Source organism: Sphaerodactylus townsendi, linkage group LG17 (assembly GCF_021028975.2).
Source record: "Sphaerodactylus townsendi isolate TG3544 linkage group LG17, MPM_Stown_v2.3, whole genome shotgun sequence".
NCBI classification, from domain to species: Eukaryota; Metazoa; Chordata; class Lepidosauria; order Squamata; family Sphaerodactylidae; genus Sphaerodactylus; species Sphaerodactylus townsendi.
The window spans coordinates 8109342-8133689 of record NC_059441.1 but is presented as its reverse complement, the minus strand read 5'-3'; the positions used below and the strand labels follow the sequence as shown (position 1 = coordinate 8133689).

The following is a 24348-nucleotide window of genomic DNA, read 5'->3' as shown; positions in this document are numbered from 1 at the left end:
CAGTCAGCAGGAGGGGGGAAGGAAGGGGGGAGCCCAGGGTGCAGTTGAGGGCGCTTGGAGGTAGCTTGGAGGAAGTCCTGCTGCCTCGTCATTTTTGCATGCCTCGACTGATACGGAGGGGTCCACGAAAACGACAAGGCAGCAGGACTTCCTGGTCACGTGATTTTTTTGCCCCCCACATGACCAGAAGAGTGGCGCCCGGGGACAAGGGGTACCCCTTGTCCCTCGGTCGATACGCCACTGCTCCTGTGTGTCTGGAATTCTTCCTCACTCTCCTGTCATGGATTGAGGTGAGGCTGTTCAGTTTCACGCGCGGAGGTGCCTCCTGCGCTCATCCCCGGAGAAATAACCAAACGTCTGCGTGCAAATGTGGAAAGGAAATGCAGCGTGCCGCCTTGTAGCCCCAGGGGAGTCCAGGGTGGGGAGGGGGAGAAATAAACCCAGGCGCTAATGTCCTTTGCATTTATTGGTGTGGGAATCCTGCTTCAAGGAATGCTCTTCAGAGGAAAGCCGTCGCTTATTGTCTGAGGAAAAAATGAAAAGGAAGAAAGGGAAGATAGGAATCGGTCTGGTTGCCAGACCCGTTCAGTCTTACATGCTGATTGTGCACGTTTTCATTAAAAACGTTTATTAGCCCCCTTCCACATAGATAACATCAGTGGTGGGATCCAAAATTTTTAGTAACAGGTTCCCATGGTGGTGGGATTCAAACTGTGGTGTAGCGCCGATGGGGCTGGGCGGGGCACGACGGGGGCGTGGCAGAGCATTCTGGGGGCGGGGCATTCCTGGGCGGGGTTGTGGCAAGGACGCAGCCGCTGCGCCGGTCCTTGGGTGGGAAACAAATGCACGCAGGCGCAGGCTGCCACGCATGCCGGTGCACCTCCTGCTAGACTGCTTCAAGTTCTGCGCGCTACTGCTGAGAGGAGGGGCGTAACTAAGGCAAAAATCACATGGCAAAATCGCCAATTAGTCACCCCCTCTCAGCACACACCAATAATTAGTAACCCACTCTCGGGAACCTGTGAGAACCTGCTGGATCCCACCTCTGGATAACATAAAATATAATGTGTAACAACCATAAAACCCAAAAATTAAAATCACAGTTCAGAACTGCTAGTCAACTTAACCAAATGCTGGTAATTCTGGTCCCACCTTCTACCAAGATGTTTGGCTGCAGTTCTGTTTCCCCAGTTAGTTTAAAAGCGTCCTTTAGTTTAGTTTCTCCAGTTAGTTTAAAAGGGACTTTGAGCTCAGGCTGCACGTCCTTAGCAGTTAGTAAATACTATGCACTGTAAGTAAGTGAGTACTTACTATGCACTGGCTGGTTCCCTCCCTGAGTCTTTGGCAATGATAAAGTTTCCCAGGAGAAAGCGGACACAGCTTCCTTCGCACCCAGTTCTAGTAATGCCAATTATCAGGTACGGCCACCGGGCACCGTTTTACGTTCAGGAAGTCAAGCTTCTGGAGCCAGTACAGGGTGCTGCCTGATCCCAAATGTGTTCTTTCTCGCTAGGCCTTGGATGGGGACTTCTCAGAAGACAATCGGACAAAGTGCCGCATTGCCACCGCCCCGCTGATCGAAGCCGTGGAGAATCTGACGGCCTTTGCCTCCAACTCCGAGTTTGTCAGCATCCCAGCCCAGATCAGCACGGAGGTAGGAGAACTGAGAAAATCTCTTATATTTATTTATTTATTTATTTATTATTAGATTTTTATACCGCCCTATCGAGGGAGGCTCGAAGATGAAGCAGTGGCGTAGTTATAAGATTTTTTTATGGGGGGGGGTGGGTTTTGGGAGACGAGGCCGCCCCCACCCGCCGCCTAAGAGCTGCCACACCTCAGTGCTTATAAAAGCAGCTCTCCAAGGCCAGAGATGGCAGACTCCCCTGCCTTGCCTGCCCCGCCCCCGCCCCCCACTGGCTGGGCTCCCAGCTGGTAGCCGGATGTCCCTTCTCGCTCCCCTCCAGGCAGAGGGGTAGCTAGGGAAAATGGAGCCTGGTGCAAAACCTGAGGTTTGCGCCCTTTGCCTTATGGGTGGCAGCTTTGTGATACTGGAATCCCACCCCCAAGAAGCAGCATCACTTTCGAGAGTGGTGTTTAAACTAGGGAGCCCAGATTCTCCTTTTAAATCCCACCTTAAAGAGGGAGAATCTGGGGTCCCTGGTCGCTTTAACATTGAAGGAAGCGTGATACTGTTTTAGAGATGAATTATCCCACCCTGAAACAGCATCACCTTCAAAGGTTTAATCTGGGGACCTCAGATTCTCCCTTTAAATCCATGCCGAAGGAGTTGGATCCAAAGAAGGAGAATCTACAGGGGAAATCTGAAGTCCAATTTTCACTGCTGCCAGGGGTTGCAATTGTTAAACTAGCAGCACCAAACTTTCCGGGTATCTTTAGGAGGCTATACAGTAGAAACCACCCAGGTTTGAGGTGAAAGTTTGGTTCAGGGTCCAGAAGTTATGGACCTTCAAAGGTGCAGCCCATCTTCTAGTATTAGCTCCCCATTGGGAAACGAGTGTGGGGATGGTGCACTGCAGGAGTCCATAACTTTTGGACCCCTAACTCTTCTTTCCCAAACCTGGGTGGTGTCATCAGGAGACTCTCCTGATGATACCATCTAGGTTTAGTGAAGTTTGGTTCAGGGGGTCCAAAGATATGGACCCTCAAAAGGGTAGCCCCATCTACTATTAGCTCCCATTGGAAATAATGGGGGATGGGGCACATCCTTTGGAGGTCCATAACTTTGGACCCCCTAAACCAAACTTCACCAAATTTGGCTGGTATCATCAGGGATGTCCCCTGACGATAGCCTGAAAGAGGTACAATTGCTGCTAGCCCACAAAAATGTATGCCCCACGGAGACCAAAATAAATACTTTAAAATACAAAAAAAAACCACAAACGGGGGACGGAGCTTCGGACATGCAAGGGGGGGGTTGAACCCGATAACCCCCCCCCCCCGTTACCTACGTCCTTGCTTAGAGGTCCCTGGTGGCTGCTGCAGAACTATTTAGAAGAAATGACCATTAAACCACTCTTCAGTCCATGATGCTGAGAGACAGTTCTCTTCCGCCTGCTTTGCCAAACCTGACGAGCCCTCCTTGACTGAGCCGCAGGGGGAGGTGCTAACTTTGCACTTGAGCTGCTGTTTGAGAACTGAGTTGAATTGTTTGATTCTCGTGTGGGTGATACTTCTTAGCCGGAGGTTTCTGTCCCCTCTGCTTCCCAACCTGCAGGGTTCACGCGCTCAGGAGCCCATCCTCACCTCGGCCAAGACCATGCTGGAGAGCTCCTCGTCCCTGATCAAAACCGCCCGCTCGCTGGCCATCAACCCAAAGGACCCGCTGACCTGGTCTGTCCTCGCCAGCCACTCCCACACCGTCTCGGAGTCCATCAAGAGCCTCATCACTTCCATCCGGTACGTTCTCTTCCTTGTTCTTGATCCGGTTCGTAATGTAGATGTTCTAAGGCCGTGGTGGCGAACCTTTGGCACTCCAGATGTTATGGACTACAATTCCCATCAGTCCCTGCCAGCATGGCCAATTGTAGTGCATAACATCTGGAGTGCCAAAGGTTCGCCACCACGGTTCTAAGGGGTCTGCAACCTTCAGCTCTCCAGATGTTCATGGACTGCAATTCCCATCAGCCCCTGCCAGCATGGGCTGATGGGATTTGTAGTCCATGAACATCTGGAGAGCCACAGGTTGCAGACCCATCTTGGCTTCCTCTCTGATATTCTTCACTCTAAGGGTCCCCAGTGTGGTAGGCATGGGAAGCAAGACATCCCTGTCTGCTAAATTTCTCCCTTGGGTGCTGTGTGGTTTCTGGGCTGTGTGGCCGTGTTCTAGCAGCATTCTCTCCTGACGTTTCGCCTGCATCTGTGGCTGGCAGCATCTTCAGAGGATCTGATGTTGGGAAAGAAAGTGGACTGCTGTTTGCCCCACTGGCTGGAAAAAAAACACCAAATTTCATTTGCACATCTACAAATTTTGCTGCGGTTACTTATGCAGCTGGGCAGGATCCCAGGTGGAGAATTTTCTTGAGTTGGAGGCGAGGCCTGAATAAGCATAAGCATTTTATTGTCATTGTGCATGCACAACGAAATTCACAGCAGCGTCCCTCGATGCACACAATTTCAGACTCACACCCCATCCTCACTTTCCCCTTCCTCCACCCATCCCTACACAGCCCCAAACACATCGACACGAAGCCACGGAGTTCAGCATCGCCACAGCTCTAGAATCTGCCCGGGAGAGGGATGCTGACGAAAGGGTTTGAGAACACCAGCACTTCAGTTGTCCTTTGGGGTTTTGTTTGAAACATCAAGTCCCGCAGCCTTCTGCCCTCCACGTGGCGTTCTTTTCCGTCAAAGTTACAGGCGGTGTCTTTCCTCTGCAGAGACAAAGCCCCCGGCCAGAGGGAGTGCGACTACTCCATTGACGGGATCAACAGGTGTATCCGGGATATCGAACAGGCCTCTCTTGCCTCCGTCAGTCAGAACCTGGCCACCAGGGACGACATTTCTGTAGAGGTAAAAAGGGAAACAGTATTACATGCAAGAGGGGAACGTCTCGGCCAGATAGGTGTGCTTTTAGAAGGGTGGGTAGAGATGCAGGCAATTGTTACGGAGGGGATTGATGTTCCCCTTCAGTGGTGGGATCCAAAAATTTTAGCAACAGGTTCCCATGGGGGTGGGATTCAAACTGTGGCGTAGCGCCAATGGGGCTGGGCGGGGCACGACGGGGGCTTGGGCGTGCATTCCTGGACGGGGCATTCCTGGGCGGGGCTGTTGCAAGGATGCAGCCGCTGCGCCGGTCCTTGGGCGGGAAACAAATGCACGCAGGCGCAGGCTGCCACACACGCCAGTGCACCTCCTGCTAGACTGCGTCCAGTTCTGCACACTATTGCAGAGAGGAGGGGCGTGACTAAGGCAAAAATCACGTGGCAAAATCACCAATTAGTAACCCCCTCTCGGCACACACAAATAATTAGTAACCTACTCTCGGGAACCTGTGAGAACCTGCTGGATCCCACCTCTGCCCTTACTCGATCACCACCTGGAAAGAACAGAGAGACGGTTAGGTGGAGTGTGAGGATACTCCTACCAAGATTGGAGAGAATGTGTCCAGTAGCCAAGTAGAAGAAGAAGAGTTTGGATTTATACCCCACCTTTCCCTCCTGTAAGGAGACTCAAAGTGGCTTACAAGCTCCTTTCCCTTCCTCTCCCCGCAACAGACACCTGGTGAGGCAGGTGGGGCTGAGAAAGTTCAGAGAGAACTGTGACTAGCCCAAGGTCACCCAGGAGGAACATAGGAGTGCGGAAACACATCTGGTTCACCAGATAAGCCTCCGCCACTCAAGTGGAGGAATGGGGGGAATCAAACCCGGTTCTCCGGACTGGAATCCACCTGCTCTTAACCACTACACCACGCTGGAGAGTGCAGCAAACTGAATTATGAATCTGTCTCGGCAAGGGGTTGGTTTCAATTGCTCTTTGCCTCCTCGGTGACTTTGAGGTGGACCCTTTGGTGGAACATGGCTGCCTCTGAGTTTGGGGTGGATTCCGTGGCTGGGTCCCATCTGCAACTTCTCGTTTCCCAGGCCCTGCAGGAGCAGCTGACGTCCGTCGTGCAGGAAATCGGGCATCTCATAGACCCCATCGCCACTTGACCCCAGGGAGAAACACGCTTTGCTTCCGGGCTTCCAAGGTGAAGAGTCTCCGGCCAAAACACATACACTTAGAGGCCCCTTTGATCCTCTTTGATCTGAGATTGCAAAGGCCTTAGCAGACCAGGTGCTCAGGAGCAGAAGCAGCAGAAGGCCACTGCTTTCACCTCCTGCACGTGAGCTCCCCAAGGCACCTGGCGGGCCACTGCGAGTAGCAGAGTGCTGGACTGGATGGACTCTGGTCTGATCCAGCAGGCTCTTTCTTATGTTCTTAAGGCCCTTGCTTTCACCTCCTGCGTGTGAGCTCCCAAAGGCACCTGGCGGGCCACTGCGAGTAGCAGAGTGCTGGACTGGATGGACTCTGGTCTGATCCAGCTGGCTCGTTCTTATGTTCTTATCAGGTGCTTTCAATTTTTCTGTCGTGGCTCTCTTAGGTGACTCAGCTGGCAAGCTATTTTGAGCCGCTGGTCCTGGCTGCTGTCGGAGTGGTCTCCAAACTGATGAATCACCAGCAGCAGATGACCCTGCTGGACCAGACCAAGACTCTGGCAGAGTCCGCCCTGCAGATGCTCTACGCGGCCAAGGAAGGAGGAGGGAATCCCAAGGCACGTGGCGATACCTGCTCCCATCCCTCATCCTCCCCAGCTCCCATCCCTCACCCTCCTCGAAACCAGTATCACTCTCTGGCTCAGTCCATCCTCACCCTCACCAGCTCCCATCCCTCACCTCCTCGGCTCCCATCCCTCCACCCTCTTGGCTCCCATCCCTCACCCTCCCCAGCTCCCATCCCTCACTCTCACCAGCTCCCATCCCTCACCCTCACCAGCTCCCATCCCTCACCCTCACCAGCTCCCATCCCTCACTCTCACCAGCTCCCATCCCTCACCCTCCCCAGCTCCCATCCCTCACCCTCACCAGCTCCCATCCCTCACCCTCACCAGCTCCCATCCCTCACTCTCACCAGCTCCAATCCCTCACTCTCACCAGCTCCCATCCCTCACCCTCCCCAGCTCCCATCCCTCACCCTCCCCAGCTCCCATCCCTCACCCTCACCAGCTCCCATCCCTCACCCTCCCCAGCTCCCATCCCTCACCCTCCTCAGCTCCCATCCCTCACCCTCACCAGCTCCCATCCCTCACCCTCACCAGCTCCCATCCCTTGCCCTTCCCCCCTCACAACAAACACCCTGTGAGGTAGGTGGGGCTGAGAGAGCTCCGAGAAGCTGTGACTAGCCCAAGGTCACCCAGCTGGTGTGTGTGGGAGTGCACAGGCTAATCTGAATTCCCCAGATAAGCCTCCACAGCTCAGGCGGTAGAGCTGGGAATCAAACCCGGTTCCTCCAGATTAGATACACGAGCTCGTAACCTCCACTGCTGCTCCTATACCCTGTTGGTCCTCCAGAAGAACTGGTTAGCCACTGTGTGAGGCAGGATCGGCTACTGTTCTGATCCAACTGGGCTCTTCTGACGTTTTGATGTTGTTATACTTACGTGGGAGTAAGCTTTCTTGAATGCAGTGGGGCTTCCTTCAGAATACGAATGCACAAACTGGCACCCGATCGCTCGCAACCCTACTTGAGGGACGACTTAATTTTTTAAACAACCAGACAAATTTTATGCCGTGGCCTAGTCTCGCCTCCCGATACTTTCCAGAAGAAGCTGTTCCAGAGATGGGAAGATGGTTTTCTACATCTTGGGTCTAAAAATATGATCTTTGTAAGCAATTAAGCGGCACGCCGACGGAGAGGCCCGGGAGGCGTTCCTTAACGGTTCTTCGGCAGACGTGTGTAATTAAAAACCCCGGCCCGTCGTAATCAGAGCGGTCTGATTAGGGTCTTCTTCAGCGAGCGGGTTTTGTTGAAGCAAATGCTAAATTGCCCTGAAGAAAAAATGAAATCCGTAGGTAGGAAATGGAAATCTGAATAATTTGGGCCCAGTGTGATTTTTCCCCTCCCGTTTTTTACATTTTGCAGTTGTAAGCTAAAGAAAGACGATGTCCAAATCTTCTGGTGCTTGAAAAGCAAATAGCTTCCTGGTAGCTCATGCTTTTGTGGACTAGAGTCCCCCATATTCTCTGATGCCTGCGGCTCTCCTTTGCCAAACAGACTCTAGTCCAGTGGTGGCGAACCTTCGGCACTCCAGATGTTTTGGACTACAATTCCCATCAGCCCCTTCCAGCATGGCCAATAGGCCATGCTGGCAGGGGCTGATGGGAATTGTATTCCAAAACATCTGGAGTGCCGAAGGTTCGCCACCACTGCTCTAGTCCATAAGATAGCTCAGTTAGTCTTAGGGCCGTGGTGGCGAACCTTTGGCACTCCAGATGTTATGGACTACAATTGGACCGCATTACCGCATATGCCCCCACTCGCCCTCTGCGTTCGGCGGAGGCAAATTTACTGGTGGTCCCTGGCCCCTCTGTTATGTGGCTGGCCTCCGCCTGCCTGGTGGAACGCTCTCCCTCCAGCTGTCCGGGCCCTGCGGGATCTCGGTGAATTCCGCAGGGCCTGTAAGACCGAGTTGTTCCGCCGGGCCTTTGGAGCAACCAGCTGCTGAGTATGGCGTCCCTGTTCGGTTCCATCAAGATTATATCCTCCTATGGAGGAGCCCGGTCGCTCCCTAGGGGAGGGTTTTAAAGGAAAGGATTTACCGGGTGCCTTTTATTATGATTTTACCGCTGTTTTAATGTAATTTAGTATATGGGTGCTCTGTGGTTTCCGGGCTGTCTGGCCGTGTTCTAGCAGCATTCTCTCCTGACGTTTCGCCTGCATCTGTGGCTGGCATCTTCAGAGGATCTGATGTTGGGAAAGCAAGTGGAGTATATATATATCTGTTGGAGTGTCCAGGGTGGGTGGAGAAACATTGTCTGTGAGTAACAAAGAATTTCTCCACCCACCCTGGACACTCCAACAGATATCTATACACCACTTGCTTTCCCAACATCAGATCCTCTGAAGATGCCAGCCACGAATGCAGGCGAAACGTCAGGAGAGAATGCTGCTAGAACACGGCCATACAGCCCGGAAACCACACAGCACCCAAGTGATTCCGGCCGTGAAAGCCTTCGACAATAATTTAGTATATTTTAATGTTGGAGCTTTTATAGGTCGTTGTTGTTTTAATTGTATGGTTTGCCTTCTTATTTGTTTGTATTAATTTGTTGTACACCGCCCAGAGCCCCTCGGGGAGGGGGCGGTATAGAAATAGAATTAATTAATTAATAAAAATTCCCATCAGTCCCTGCCAGCATGGCCTTTCTACTCACACTTGGATTCTTCAGCTGTCATCTTGGGTGCTCCACATCCATCCTTGTTCCCGATCTTCTTCTACGCAGCAGTGATGTAGGAGGTTAAGAGCTCGTGTATCTAATCTGGAGGAACCGGGTTTGATTCCCAGCTCTGCCGCCTGAGCTGTGGAGGCTTATCTGGGGAATTCAGATTAGCCTGTACACTCCCACACATGCCAGCTGGGTGACCTTGGGCTAGTCACAGTTCTTCTGAGCTCTCACAGCCCCACCTACCTCACAGGGTGTTTGTTGTGAGGGGGGAAGGGCAAGGAGATTGTCAGCCCCTTTGAGTCTCCTGCAGGAGAGAAAGGGGGGATATAAATCCAAACTCTTCTTCTCTTCTTCTACGTCTGTCATCGCACAAAAGATTGGGTTGCTTTAAAAAAAAAAAAACACCCTACCAGAAGCAATTTGGTTGGGATGCATTTTGAACATATGATGCTTTTACGGCTTCCTTTTACGCCCTTAATGATTTTTTTACTACTGGATTTATGGACTGCTCTTTTTAACTAAAGAGTCTCGTTATGTATAGATTTTGGGTTTTTATTGGATTGGTGTTAATTATTTACATGTTTTAAATTTGTATCTTTATTGTTCTATCTCTGGGTCGTTGCCTGGAACAGTTCTCAGAGAGGCAGGATGAAAATCAGATAGCAAATCACTAAATAACTAGATAACAAAATTCCTTTGTATGGAGTCAAAGAGTCCATTTAGGCCTAAATATTTTGGGAAATAGGCAGGGCTTTTCCAGCTGGCTGTGCAGATTGAAAGGCTTCCTGTTGAACAGAACATCTGCCTGAAAGATTGAAAAATTACTCTTAAGATTTATATATAACCTTGCTCCTTGATATTTTGTGGTTAGATGTACCTCCAGTGTGGTGCAGTGGTTAAGAGCAGGTGAATTCTAATCTGGAGAACCGGGTTTGATTCCCCACTCCTCCACCTGAGTGGCAGAGGCTTATTTGGTGAACCAGATGTATTTCCACACTCCTACATTCCTGCTGGGTGACCTTGGGCTAGTCACAGTTCTCTCAGGACTCTCTCAGCCCCACCTGCCTCACTTTAAGGTGTCTGTTGTGGGGACAGGAATGGAAAGGAGCTTGTAGGCCACCTTGAGTCTCCTTACAGGAGAGGAAGGTGGGGTATAAATCCAAACTCCTCCTCCTCCTCCTCTTCTTCTCCTCTTCTTCTTCTTCTCCTCCTCTTCTTCTCCTCCTCCTCTTCTTCTTCTTCTTCTCCTCCTCCTCCTCCTCTTCCTCCTCCTCCTCCTCTTCCTCCTCCTCTTCCTCTTCCTCTTCTTCCTCTTCTTCTCCTTCTCCTTCTCCTTCTTCTTCTTCCTCCTCCTCTTCTTCTTCTTCTTCTTCTCCTCCTCCTCCTCTTCTCCTTCTCCTCCTCCTCCTCCTCCTCTTCTTCTCTCCTCCTCCTCTTCTTCTTCTCCTCCTCCTCTTCTTCTCCTCCTCCTCCTCCTCCTCTTCTTCTTCTTCTCCTCCTCCTCCTCCTCCTCCTCCTCCTCCTCCTCCTCCTCCTCCTCCTCCTCCTCCTCCTCTTCTTCTTCTTCTCCTCCTCCTCCTCTTCTTCTCCTCTTCCTCCTCCTCCTCCTCCTGTGTCAAAATTCCAAAAGTGCTCGCAGGTTCAGAAATGCTGGGATCTGCTGGTCTCGGCAGAGAGAGGTCAGGCCCCATAACTATGAAATTTGTTTTAACTGGGATTGGACCAGAGACTTCCGACCTGCAAGACAGCGAGCGGCATCCCCTCTCTCTGTGTCTCCATCATATCCCAGGAAATCACACGGTCTGTTTTCTTCTCGATGCCTTCCAGGCTTCGCACACGCATGACGCCATCACGGAAGCGTCTCAGCTGATGAAGGAAGCCGTGGACGACATCATGGTGACCTTGAACGAAGCGGCCAGCGAAGTGGGCATGGTGGGAAACATGGTGGACTCCATAGCTGAGGCCATGAGCAAGGTCTGTGTCGCTCCTTCCTTTCAACGCTCTTTGGTTTTGGGTCTGGTTTGCAAGAGCACAGGGCACCCACTCACGCTGAGTCAGACACTTAGTCTATCAGGGCCAGCGTTGTCTGCTCAGACCGGCAGCCTCCCTCCAGAGTCTCAGACGGAAGTCTTTCACATTATTAACCACCTGAGATCCTTTTATAACTGGGAATTATGGAACCTTCTGCCTGCCACGTGGATGCTTTACCGCTGAGCCGTGGTTTTCCTTTCCTTCTCTCCCCTAGCTGGATGAGGGCACGCCGCCAGAGCCCAAAGGGTCATTTGTCGATTACCAGACCACTGTGGTCAAGTACTCCAAAGCAATTGCTGTCACAGCCCAGGAAATGGTAAGAGGCAGTGGTGGGACCCAAAAATTTTAGTAACAGGTTCCCATGGTGGTGGGATTCAAACAGTGGCATAGCGCCAATGGGGCTGGGCGGGGCACGATGGGGCGTGGCCTGGCATTCAAGGGCGGGGCATTAATAATTTCTCTGTTACTGTAAAAAACTTTTACTGTTAAAAAAAGTCCCTAATTTCCAGCTGGTATCTTTCCGTCCATAATTTAAGCCCATTATCTATCTATCTATCTATCTATCTATCTATCTATCTATCTATCTATCTATCTATCTATCTATCTATCTATCTATCTATCTATCTATCTATCTATTTATTTATTTATTTATTTATTTATAATTGGTCTTGTATACCGCCCTTCCCCCGAAGGGCTCTGGGTGGTGAACAACCTGATAAAAACAATAATTACAATAAACCCCCATTAAAACAGATTAATAACAATTCATTGCAGTGGCGTCCAACAGCAAGTCCTATCGTCTACTGCCAACAGAAACGACGACTTCTCCTCTAATTGACTGCCTGTCAAATACTTAATACTTTCAAATACTTAATTTTGTTTCTAGAAATCAAAAGAAGGAGACTTTCCTTAAACAAGGAACTGTACCCTATTTCTAAAACGTGTTTTTAAAACAGCCCAACAGGGAGAATTATCCCGTTTTCTACCTTCGCTAACCAGCCACATAGGAAACAACAGGACTTGATGATTTTTTTGGACCTAATGGAGTTTCTAATGGAAAAGCAGACCCAATTGGTAACCCCCTCACAAAGCACACACAAATAATTAGTAACCCACTCTGGGGAACTGGTGAGAACCTGCTGGATCCCACCTCTGGTAAGAGGGATTGCCAAAGAGGAGTTTTGAGCTTTACCCTTGAGTGTGTCCTTTCCTAGAAAGAACCCGTGCTTTGGCTCCCAAATCCCCCTGCGGCTGTGTTTGCAAATGCCCTCTTGCCCTCTTGTCTTCAGATGACCAAATCAGTCACCAACCCGGAGGAGCTGGGAGGCCTGGCTTCACAAATGACCACAGACTACGGGCACTTGGCGTTCCAGGGGCGAATGGCGGCCGCCACCACGGAGCCGGAGGAGGTCAGTGGTCTTTAGGCTTCTTTGGAGTTGATGGAGCATTCAGTTGTGTGTTCTGCAAAGGGATGCTTTTTTAAAAAAATTGAGAATCGTTCAGTGCAGCAGTTCCGTTCTCTGGGGTTTGGCATGATGCTGTTTCAAAGTTGGACTTCTTGTTTTCCTAGTTATTCCTATTTCTGTCCATGCCATCAGAGAAGTCAGCAATTGGAAATCACTGAGCCAGGTCGGGTCCAACGTTCTGTTCAAATTGCCACCCTTAATCAAAAAGTCCAGAAAGGAGACTATTTTGTTCCATTAGAGTCTGCAACCTGCGGCTCTCCAGATGTTCATGGACTACAATTCCCGTCAGCCCTTGCCAGCATGGCCAATTGCTAAGTCATACAACAAACAAAATCTGTGTGTATCCAATTCCCATCAGCCCCTGCCAATTGACCATGCTGGCAAGGGCTGATGGGATTTGTAGTCCATGAACATCTGGAGGAGCGGGTTGCAGGCTGAACTAATCAGGTACCAGCCAGCATCCATCTGCTAGCAACCCCGATAGGCTTCTAACCATCCCTCACCACGGATAACTGAAGGCTGTGATGTTGCATCCCCCCCCCTCTTGGCTCTCCAGATAGGCTTCCAGATCCGGACCCGGGTGCAAGAACTTGGCCACAGCTGCATCTTCCTGGTCCAGAAGGCCGGCGCTCTGCAGATCTGCCCCACAGATGCTTACACAAAAAGGGAGCTGATTGAATGTGCCCGTGCCGTCAGCGAAAAGGTACCGCGCCCTCCGCGTGTCATGCAAAACCCCTCCATTGATTGGCCTCCTTTGGTGCCAGGGTGGGAAAACAGGAACCTGAAAGGGTTGCTGCTGAGACCAAGAGTCCTACTTGATCTATTCTGTTGTGCAGATTTTGCTCGGATGCCTTGAAATAAAAATGAAACAGGCCTCAAGCCAATCAGCTAGGAAGCTGTTTAAACAGCCGATGCGATATTTTGGCTTTGTGGCGAGTGTGAAATTTGGTTGCTTTGGCCTTAACCTAAGGTGGCAGGCCTTGGGGGAAACTAGATGCACAGGGGATGGTGACATTTCTCAACGATAGTTCCTCCACAGGCGTTAACAATCTGGAAATGGTTCTAAGCCAGGGGTAGGGAACCTGCGGCTCTCCAGATGTTCAAGAACTACAATTCCCATCAGCCCCTACCAGCATGGCCAATTGGCCATGCTGATAAACTGATGAGATATGGATCCCGCCAAGGTTTATCTGGAAGCATTCAGTCTAACATTGATGGAAGAGATGACTAGAGTAAAATCGGCGTACTTGGCAGCCAGGCTTTATCACACACACCCCTTTATTAGGCATAGTACAATTACAGTTATGATTATCAAATAGAGATCTGTACAATAGCTGTAAAACTATTCAGTATAAAATCGTATCAATAGTTAAATCTCACAAGATCTCTAAATAAATAAAATTTGATCTAGTCTTAACAAAAACAAAAAAAGGAGGTAGATATTGCAGGTGAAAGATCGCTTAAAAGGATTCGTATAATGTTTCCATTAGAATGAATAAGTGCCTTGATTTAAGAAGGGGAGAGAGATGTAATCTACGAGCATTAGTATGAAAATGGCATTCCAGTAAAATATGTTGGATTAGAACATGGGCAGTACCGCACTGCAGCTGGAATTCCTTGATTTCCTCCTACTAGATCTTTAGACACAACGGTGGTAGGGCTCATCTCTGGAGGGGATGAGTCTGCCTATCGGAGTGAGGTGGACCGATTGCTGTCATGGTGCAGGGAAAATAACCTGGTTCTTAATACAAACAAGACAAAGAGGGCTTATAGTGGACTATAGAAGGAATAGCTCAGGAATTCGGCCCTTGACTATAAATGGAGATCCAAATGAAGCCGGGTGGCTAGTTTTAAATTTCTGGCGTTATGATTAAAGAGGGATGACCTGGAGTACAGACTGCATGAGTGGTTAAGAAAGGCCAGCAAAGGCGGTACTATCTGAGACTTTTAAGGAAAAAAAACAACTGAATGGAAAACTCCTGGTGTCCTTTTGCAGCTGTGCTATAGAGTGTCTTCACCTGCATCTGTATGGTTCTCCTAGTTGCACAGTGGCAGATAGGAAAAGCTCCAAGGTGATCACTGCTGCACAGAAGAGGATTGCTCGTGCCCTCTCCCCTCCTTGGAAGAACTCTATAATTCCCAAGCCTAAAGAAGCCCAAAATATTCTGAGGACCGTCATCAGCACCTCTCTTGCAGACTGTTACCATCTGTTGAGCGATACAGGTTTATCAAAACTATGACAAAGAGGCTTAGAGACGGCTTCTACTCTAGAGCTGTGGCTCAGCTGAACTCCACAACTTCGTGTTGGTGTTTGGGACTGTGTAGGGATGGAGTGGAGGAAAGGAAGAGAAAGTTGAAGGGAGTGGGGTATGAGTCTGAAATGGTGTGCATCGAGGAATGCTGCTGTAAATTTCGTTGTGCGTGCACAATGACAATAAGATGCTTATGCTTAGGAGGAAGGGCATTAAATCTGGCAAGCATAAACACGCTACGGCGCAAAGGATTGTCTATTTGGAATTTATCATGGGCAATGTGGAATTTACTCAGCTGACCCAAATCTGAAGCTGTTTGACTTCAACGAGGATCTGATCTCTCCAGCTTCACTTGGCCCATATCCGGAGAGCCACACCTCCCCATCCATAGAGCTCTTTTGTGCTGCCTCTTAGATATTTGAGGCTGGTTCTTGTCCCTGTGCAAAGCAACTTCCTTGCCAGGATGGTTCTTCCAAAGACAGCTACCACCTGGATTCCTTCACGGCCCGGTGGCCTCTTTTGCAGGTGTCCCTGGTCCTCTTGGCCCTCCAGGCCGGGAACAAAGGCACGCAGGCCTGCATCACCGCCGCCAGCGCCGTCTCAGGGATCATCGCGGACTTGGACACCACCATCATGTTCGCCACGGCCGGGACCCTAAATGCCGAAAACAACGGAGCTTTCTTGATTCGCCCATGAAACCACAGGTCAGAGCTGACAGGGAATTTGGGAAGGGGGCGGGAGGGACGGCTTATCCAGGGAAGGAGCAAAATGGAGACTTCCTGTTGTTAAGATCCTATCGATGTTTTGCTATGATGCCTTGAAATGTTGTTTATTGTAGATATGTCATGATCAGTGATGTTTGCTGATTGATTTGTTTGTTGTTAAGCCACCCTGAGCCCTTTGGAGGAGGGCGGGGCATAAATCAAATGAATGAACCAACGAACAAGCGAACGAACGATCGATCGATCGATCGAACGAACGATTGAACAAACTATTGAACGATTGAACGAACGAACGATTGAACGAACCACAGAGTGCTTGACATGAGCGCATAGGCATGTTGTGAGTGGAGATTTTGAGAGAGGTTTCACCACCTCCTCTCCTGAGCAGCCAGGAAACACATAGGAATAGGATAAATTGGTGGGGGCAGACAGAGCAGAGCGTTCCAAAAAAGTTGGTCCAGCATATGGCGGATGAAGTGACAACTCTACCACATTCTTTTTGTTATAAAGGGTATCGATTAAAGCCCTGTAGCATCTTAGAGACAGTGGTGGGATTCAGCCAGTTCGCACCACTTCGGCAGAACCGGTTGTTAAAATGGTGCTTGTAAACAATCAGTTGTTAAATTATTTGAATTCCCACCACTGCTTAGAGACCAACAGGAGTTTCAGGATATGAGCATTCAAGAATCAGAGCTGTCTTCATCAGATCCAAGCATCTCCATTCCTGCTTCTGTCTGACGAAGGGAGCGTTGACTATTCGAATGACGCTCCGTCGCTGTTTAACCAGAGGTGGGATCCAGCAGGTTCTCACAGGTTCCCAAGAGTAGGTGACTAGTTATTTGTGTGTGCCGAGAGGGGGTTACTAATTGGTGATTTTGCCACGTGATTTTTGCCTTGAATTCGCCCCTCCCTCTCAAGCAGTAGCGCTGCAGAACTGAAGCAGTCTAGCAGGAGGTGCACCGGCAGCGTGGCAGCCTTCTTTCGCCCTCGCGATGCGATTCGTTTCCCAGCAAGGACCGGCTGGCGGCTGGCGTCCTTGCCACAGCCCGGCCAGGAATGCGCCCGCCCTGGAATGCCGTCCAGCCGCGCCCGTTGGTACCCGCCCAGCCCCATTAATTTCTACGCCACAGTTTGAATCCCACCACCATAGGAACCTGTTACTAAAAATTTTTGGATCCCACCACTGTGTTTAACTATTTAGCAGACACGAGACTAAGCCTTGTGTCTTCTTGTACCTTCTGTTGTGGTAATACCTTGTTCTCTTCCAAAGAGAAGTATCTGCAATTGAACTCCTTTGTGTTTGATACTTCCACGTCTTCCTCTGTCGAAACATGACTTGCTGATCTCTCAGGTTTTAATCACAGTCTCAGATTTCAGTCACAGTAATCTTTTGCAACAGGGCTGAATCTTTTGCAACAGGATTGATCTCCCCCTCCTCTTACCTCTCCTGTACTTCCCACCCACCCTCAATGTTTCTTCTCAGGGAAAATATTCTGAAAGGCAGCCAAAGGCGTTGAGTCGAGAGACCGCGAAGCTCTTAATTGTCGAGAGTAGCGTCCAGCCAGGAGAAACTTCAGCGCGAAAGCGTGACAGTCCTCAGCCAGCCTTGCGATCACTCCAGCTACCGCCAGAATTGGGTGAAGCTGGGAGCCGCCAGCTTAGGTTCCCACGACCCTGAAACACAGGTGAGTCTGGGAAATTTTGTAAACTTTTGACCTGCCTTCCAAAAAGCAACTCGGCTGGAAGTCACGAGCAATTCAGATTGCCTTGTTTACAAGGTGGTTCGGTTGCCTGAGAAGAAGTAAAGAGACAGCGTGGTGTCGTGGTGAAGAGCAGGTGCACTCTAATCTGGAGAACCGGGTTCGATTCCCCGCTCTGCCTCTTGAGCTGCGGAGGCTTAGCCGGTGAGCCAGATTAGCTTGTCCAACCACAGATTTAAAGGTGCGCGGTTAAGTTTCTTAAGGGGGATGGCAATTTATGCAGATATGCTGCAGCCTGCTGACCCCTCCCCAAGTGGAAGAGCCTCTGTTTGCATGGAGAGGGTCCCAGGTTTAATTCAGAAAGCCAGTGTGGTGTAGTGGTTAAGAGCAGGTGTGCTCTAATCTGGAGAACCGGGTTCGATTCCTATTTTGTCCCATTTTGTTTTTGAGCCTATTTTGTCTTATTTTGTTTTTGAGCCATCGGAGTGTCTCAGTCCAACCAGGTGAACAGCCCCTGCTTGCTCTTTATGCCAGAATACTTTACTCCTAAGAGTGCCCATCAATGCCGGAGGGGTACACGAGCGTCTCCCTCTCTTAGACAGTCCAAAGTCACCCAGTTGTGAGGCGCATTTGTCGTTTTGCCTTCTGTTTGTGAGAACTCGGCTGCAGCTGGAGTGTCCGAAGGCTGATCTGCGGGGGCTTCATATTGCATGTTGATAGACCTGTAAGCCAGCGTGGCATAGTGGTTAAGAGCAGGCGCACTCTCATCGAAAGAACCGAGTTTGATTCTCTGCTCTGCCGCTTGAGCCGTGAGCATTGGAGGCTTATCTAAGAACCAGATTAGCTTGTGCACTCCAACACACGCCAGCTGGGTGACCTTGGGCTAGTCACAGTTCTTCGGAGCTCTCTCAGCCCCACCCACTTTGCAGGGTGTTTATTGTGGGGGGGGGGAAGGAGATTATAAGCCCCTTTGAGTCAGAGAAAGTGTGGGGGGTATAAATCAAAACTTCTTCTTCTAAACTGTTTCCACATTTGGATTTGCACTGCATTGATGGCATGTTTGAAATGCTTCAGTAGCTGGCGTGTTCTGCCCGTTCTGCCGGAGCAGGCCCCTGGCCACAAGCAAATCCCTTATGGAGAGACTCGCTGGCGGGATTTAGTCGCCTTCTGTTTTGCTGGCTTTGTATTTCCAGCTGGTCTCCCAAAGAACAGCTTTCGTGCACTCGGCGGCCTCCTGGAGGAACCGCTCGGCAGCTTCGGCAGTGTCGCGGAAACTTTAACAACGTTGTTCCCGCAATTAATTTATTCCGACTTGCTTTGTTAAGCCCATCCGGCAAAATTAGGGAAATCTAATTTCCGAAAGCGAACACTTTCGGTGCCAGCTGATCCCCGAAGAGAACTGATCAATAAAGTGCGATTACAGGCTTCGCAGCTAACTGATACAGCAAAGCCAATTATGAGTGAGGGTGGGGGGGGGGGGGGATAGATCGTTATCGCGTCCCTGGCACCCGGGGGGGAAGGCTGCTTCGCCGGGGAGGCTTCCCTTCCGGCTGAAGCGACTCTCCACCACCTCCACGTAGCGCGAAATGGGGAGGTTAGGACTTCTCCCGCAGCCACACCTCATTATCTGGAGGCTCCAGCAGAGGCAGAGTTGCCAAGAGCAGCGGACATCGAGTGCGATCCGTCAAAGGAGAGCAGATTGCACTGACCCACCAGAGGCCGTGTTGCGTGATCTGATCTTGACCGGAGCACCGACCAGAGTCAGAGGGGCCTGTAGGGAGATTTCCAGGGACCGGCCTTTCCTTGGGGGTACAAGACACACGGCCCTCGTGCCAGCTTCTCTTGTGGTCGGCCGCTCGGGGACGGTTATTCTTTCAGGTGCTTTGAAAATAGCACCCACTTGACAAAAGATATTTTTGAAAAATCGATTTAGGAAGAAACACTTGAGCTAAAACAGGATTTTCTTGTTGAAAACCCCAAAAAAGTATCAACATGACTCTACATCCAGCCAAGTACAATCCTCCTTTCTTTCTTTCTTTCTTTCTTTCTTTTCTTTCTTTCTTTCTTTCTTTCTTTCTTTCTTTCTTTCTTTCTTTCTTTCTTTCTTTCTTCCTTTCTTCCTTTCTTCCTTTCTTCCTCTCTCTTTCTTTCTTTCTTTCTTTCTCTCTCTCTTTTTCTTTCTTTCTTTCTTTCTTTCTTTCTTTCTTTCTTTCTTTCTTTCTTTCTTTCTTTCTTTCTTTCTTTCTTTCTTTCTCTCTCTTTCTTTCTCTTTCTCTCTTTTCTTTCTTTCTTTCTTTCTTTCTTTCTCTCTCTCTCTCTCTTTCTTTCTCTCTCTTTCTTTCTTTCTTTCTCTCTCTCTCTCTTTCTTTCTTTCTTTCTTTCTTTCTCTCTCTCTTTTTCTTTCTTTCTTTCTTTCTTTCTTTCTTTCTGTCTTTCTCTTTCTTTCTTTCTCTCTCTTACTTTCTTTCTCTTTCTCTCTCTCTTACTTTCTTTCTCTCTCGCTTTCTCTCTCTTTCTTTCTTTCTCTCTCTCTTACTTTCTTTCTTTCTCTCTCTTTCTCTCTCTCTCTCTTTCTTTCTCTCTCTCTCTCTCTCTCTCTTTCTTTCTTTCTTTCTTTCTTTCTTTCTTTCTTTTTTGGCGGGTACCTGAAAGAGAATGCACCTGGCCCCCACACTTTCATTCTTCAGTTGAGTTGGAGACAGCTTTCTTTAGAAGCGCAATTGATTAATTTACTAGCATTTATCAAATTTAAATGTTGAGGGGTTTTTTAATTGTTTGTATTCTATTTTGTATATTTTATCTATATGATAAACTGCCTCGAGCTCTGTAAGGAAGAGAGGAAGCTATTAAATGCTTTGAATCAATCAGTAAATAACTGCATTTGGGGGACATTTAGGGCAAAAATGGTTTGCCACCCCACCCCCCACCCCTTAGTTTGGTAGTAATTACATAGGTCACAGTGAGTGGCGAACCTTTGGCACTCCAGATGTTATGGACTGCAATTCCCATCAGCCAATTGGCCATGCCGGCAGGAGCTGGTGGGAATTGTAATCCCATAACTTTCCCTGGAGAATATAAAAAAATTATCCTGGCTATCAGGAAGGAGAACTTTGGCTTAACTGGACCAGACCGTTCATCCATTACTGGGTTTCATCGAGTTAGAAAAAAAGTCCGCACTAAAGAAAGCTTTACTGAGTTTGCGTGAATACAACATGGGGTCCTGTTCCCACGTGTCATCACTGGTGTGCAGTGGTTAGAGTCCTAGACCAGGATTTGGGAGAACTGGATTCGCATCTCCACTCTGTCGTGGAACCTGGGGCCAGCCGCACACTCTTACCCTAACCTACCTCGCAAGGCTGCTGTGAGAATTAAATGAATGATACAAACCACCTTGTGTCCCTGTTGGGGGGAAAAGTAAGGTATTCATACATATATTAAATAAATAACATATGTAAGAAGTGTACCCTCCCATTTCTTTCCAAAGCTTGGGAAACAGTTAACTCATAGAATCACAGAGTTGGAAGAGACCCCCAGGGGCCATCCAGTCCAACCCCTGCCATGCAGGAACACACCATCAAAGCACTCCCGACTTATGTTCATCCAGCCTCTCTTTAAAAACCTCCAAAGAAGGAGACTCCACCACTCTCTGAGGCAGTGAATTCCACTGTTGGACAGCCCTGAGGGTCAGGAAGTTCTTCCTGATGTTTAGGTGGAATCTCTTTTCCTGTAGTTGGACACGTTGTTGTTGTTGTTGTTGTTGTTGTTGTTGTTGTTGTTGTTATACACATAACAACACAGCACAAGTGTCTGGAATATTATTATTATTATTATTATTATTATTATTATTATTATTATTATTATTATTATTATTATTATTATTATTATTATTGCTTACTTACTTACTTACTTACTTACTTACTTACTTACTTACTTACTTACTTACTTACTTACTTACTTATTTGACTTTTATAGAGCCCACCCCCGGAGGGCTCTGGGTGGTGTACAACATTTCAATGTAACATAAATAAGCAAAAGGAGCCCTCTCGATAAATTAAATACAATATAAGATAAAATAAGGGCTCTAAGCATCGAATTAAAACCATTTAAAATACAGCATTACTCCATGTCCTAGTCTCTGAGGCAGCAGAAAACAAGTTTGCTCCCTCTTCGACACGGCATCCCTTCAGATATTTAAACGTGGCTATCATGTGCCCCCCTTAACCTTTCCTTCTCCAAACGAAACATCCCCGTCTCCATAAGCCTTTCTTCCTAGGGCGAGGACTCCGGACCTTTGACCATTTTGGTTGATTTCCCATCCTGCCAGGTAGTCCTGATCAACGCCATTAAGGACGTGGCGAAGGCTTTGTCGGAACTCATCGGGGCCACCAAAGGAGCCGCCAGCAAGCCGGCCGACGACCCGTCCATGTACCAGCTCAAGGGAGCTGCCAAGGTATGAGATGTATTTGCTTCCCAGCTGCCGGCTCGCTCGTGGGGGCACCTGGTTGCACCTGTGAAGTGAGAAAAGGAATCCAAGAGCATACCAAGGAATCCAGCCTCTTTCTACCCCAACTCCTCCAAACGTTAGATGCTTTTGGCAACCGGTTCTGACTCCTGCAAGCCTTTAGCCTCATTATGTGCACCCGCCGGATCCCCCCCCCCCCCAGCTTATGCAAATTTAAATCAAAATAAAAGGAAGCAGCATCGGTAAGGGATAAAATGCAACTGCGTTCAGTCCGTCTGCCTCGTCAGATTTGGGCCCCGATCCCGATGCTCCGTGGTTGCGTTGAGAAGCCCTGGCAGTAAAGCTACTCCTCCCCCTCGCTCTTTTCTAGGTGATGGTGACGAACGTCACGTCTCTTCTGAAGACGGTGAAAGCCGTGGAAGACGAAGCCACGCGTGGGACGAGGGCCCTGGAGGCCACGATCGAGTGCATCAAGCAAGAGCTTGCGGTAACTGCCTGTCCTCCCTTGTTCTTCTCAAGAGTAGGCGAGCAAAGCTTGGTCCCTGGCAGAATTATACCAGGGGCAAATGGCGCCCGGAGACAAATTGTCTCCAGGACGCCTGCCAGGCTCGCCCCCACCACCCTAGCTCCGCCCCTGATGCCCCCAGGCTCCACCCCCACTGCCCTCAACCCTGCCCTTGTCACCATGAACATGGGCAAGATCTAGGGTGCCCACCTTCCCCCCAGACCCCCCCTGCTGGCTGGGTTCCCAGCCGGCAGCTGCAGTCTCTTCTGAAGAGCGGGGCGGGGTCTAGGGTGGGGTTGAGGGCGCTTGGAGGCAGCAGGAAGTCGTTTTTTGCGTGCCTCGGATGGGGATTGAGGCCTTGTAATGAACAGCAGGACTTCCTGAGGTCCGCGTGGGGGGGCGATTTCGGAGGGACCCGCGTGACCAGAAGAGTGACGCCCAGATACGCCATTGGTCCCTGGTAGCCGTTCGTGGCAACTGAGGTCAGAGAACGGGCTCGGATCTGTGGATGAAACTCAGCAGGCCCCAGTGTGCCGTGAGAGGTGGTGCGCAGTCGTGCTCGAGAGAATGAGTTGTGATCCAGGCGGACCCCCCTTCTGTGATCCCACGACTGCCCCAAACTCAGCCTTCCCATGTGCAACCGAAGGGCGGAGAGATCACAGTACTGGGGTGTGTCCAACCACACATTTAAGGGTGCGCAGTTAAGTTTCTTAAGGGGGGTGGCAATTTCTGAGGATCTGCTGCAGCCTGCTGACCCCCCCTCCCCAAGTGGAAGAGCCCCTCTTTGCATGGAGAGGGTCCCAGTTTCAATTCAGAGAGCCAGTGTGGCGTAGTGGTTAAGAGCAGGTGCACTCTAATCTGGAGAACCAGGTTCGTTTCCCCGCTCTGCCGCTTGAGCTGTGGAGGCTTATCTGGGGAACCAGATTGGCCTGTGCACATGCCAGCTGGGTGACCTTGGGCTAGTCACAGTTCTTCGGAGCTCTCTCAGCCCCACCTAACTCACAGGGTGTTTATTGTGGGTGGGTGGGTGAATGGGAAAGGAGATTATAAGCCCCTTTGAGTCTCCTTAGAGAAAGTGGGGGGGGGGATATAAATCAAAACTTCTTCTTCTTCTAAACTGTTTCCACAATTGGATTTGCACTGCATTAATGGCATGTTTAAATGCTTCAGTAGCTGGCGTGTTTGCTGTTCTGCAGGGTGTTTGTTGTGAGGGGGCAAGGGAAAGGAGATTGTCAGCCCCTTTGAGTCTCCTTACAGGAGAGAAAGCGGATTATAAATCCAAACTCCTCCTCCTCCTCCTCCTCCTCCTCTTCTTCTTCTTCTTCTTCTTCTTCTTCTTCTTCTTCTTCTTCTTCTTCCTCTTCTTCTTCCTCCTCCTCCTCTTCTTCTTCTTCCTCTTTTTCCTCTTCTTCTTCTCCTTCTTCTTCTTCCTCCTCTTCTTCTCCTTCTCCTTCTCCTTCCTCTTCTTCTTCTTCCTCTTCTTCTTCCTCTTCTTCTTCCTCTTCTTCTTCTTCTTCCTCTTCTTCTTCCTCTTCCTCTTCTTCTTCATCTTCTTTTTCCTCCTCTTCTTCCTCTTCTTCTTCCTCCTCCTCTTCTTCCTCTTCTTCTTCCTCTTCCTCTTCTTCTTCTTCTTCTTCTTCTTCTTCTTCTTCTTCCTCTTCTTCTTCCTCTTCTTCTTCTTCTTCTTCCTCTTCTTCTTCCTCCTCTTCCTCTTCTTCTTCTTCTTCTTCTTCTATTTCTTCTTCTTCCTCCTCCTTTTCTTCTTCTCCTCCTTCTTCTTCTTCTTCCTCTTCTTCTTCCTTCTCTTCTTCCTCCTCCTCTTCCTCTTCCTCTTCTTCTTCTTCTATTTCTTCTTCTTCCTCCTTTTCTCCTTCCTCTTCCTCTTCTTCTTCTTCTTCTTCTTCTTCTTCTTCTTCTTCTTCTTCTACTTCTACTTCTACTTCTTCTCCTCCTCCTCCTCCTCCTCCTCCTCCTTCTCCTCCTCCTCCTCCTCCTTCTTCTTCTTCTTAACTGCCTGCCACTCTGAGCAGCCCATACCTGGCCTTGATGGGCCGAGGCTTTGGGTCAGCTGAAGGCACCGTCAGGTGTGTCCAAACCTTGCTCCCAACAGACTCTCGAGGAGAGCATATTTGGAGGGAGGGGTTCTGCAATGAGAAGGGGGGGTCAGCAGAAATCACCCCCTCTCCTTCTGAAGCCTCAAGCATTCATAGGCAAGAGGCTGTTGTAAGGTTTACGGGATCAGGCATCAGGTATTTTAACGGACAG

At 49.5% G+C, this 24348-nt stretch overlaps 1 protein-coding gene across 1 annotated transcript in view; it reads left to right on the top strand.

The window, feature by feature from the left end:
• The window catches only part of TLN2 (talin 2), a 118248-nt gene that overhangs the window by 69256 nt on the left and 24644 nt on the right, over positions 1 to 24348 (top strand). Inside the window, 13 exon segments of the mRNA XM_048519708.1 lie at positions 1514 to 1654; positions 3239 to 3420; positions 4401 to 4533; positions 5604 to 5717; positions 6104 to 6274; positions 10773 to 10919; positions 11191 to 11292; positions 12266 to 12385; positions 12999 to 13145; positions 15220 to 15398; positions 16900 to 17101; positions 21441 to 21566; positions 21949 to 22065. Coding sequence (XP_048375665.1) covers positions 1514 to 1654; positions 3239 to 3420; positions 4401 to 4533; positions 5604 to 5717; positions 6104 to 6274; positions 10773 to 10919; positions 11191 to 11292; positions 12266 to 12385; positions 12999 to 13145; positions 15220 to 15398; positions 16900 to 17101; positions 21441 to 21566; positions 21949 to 22065 — 1881 coding nt within the window.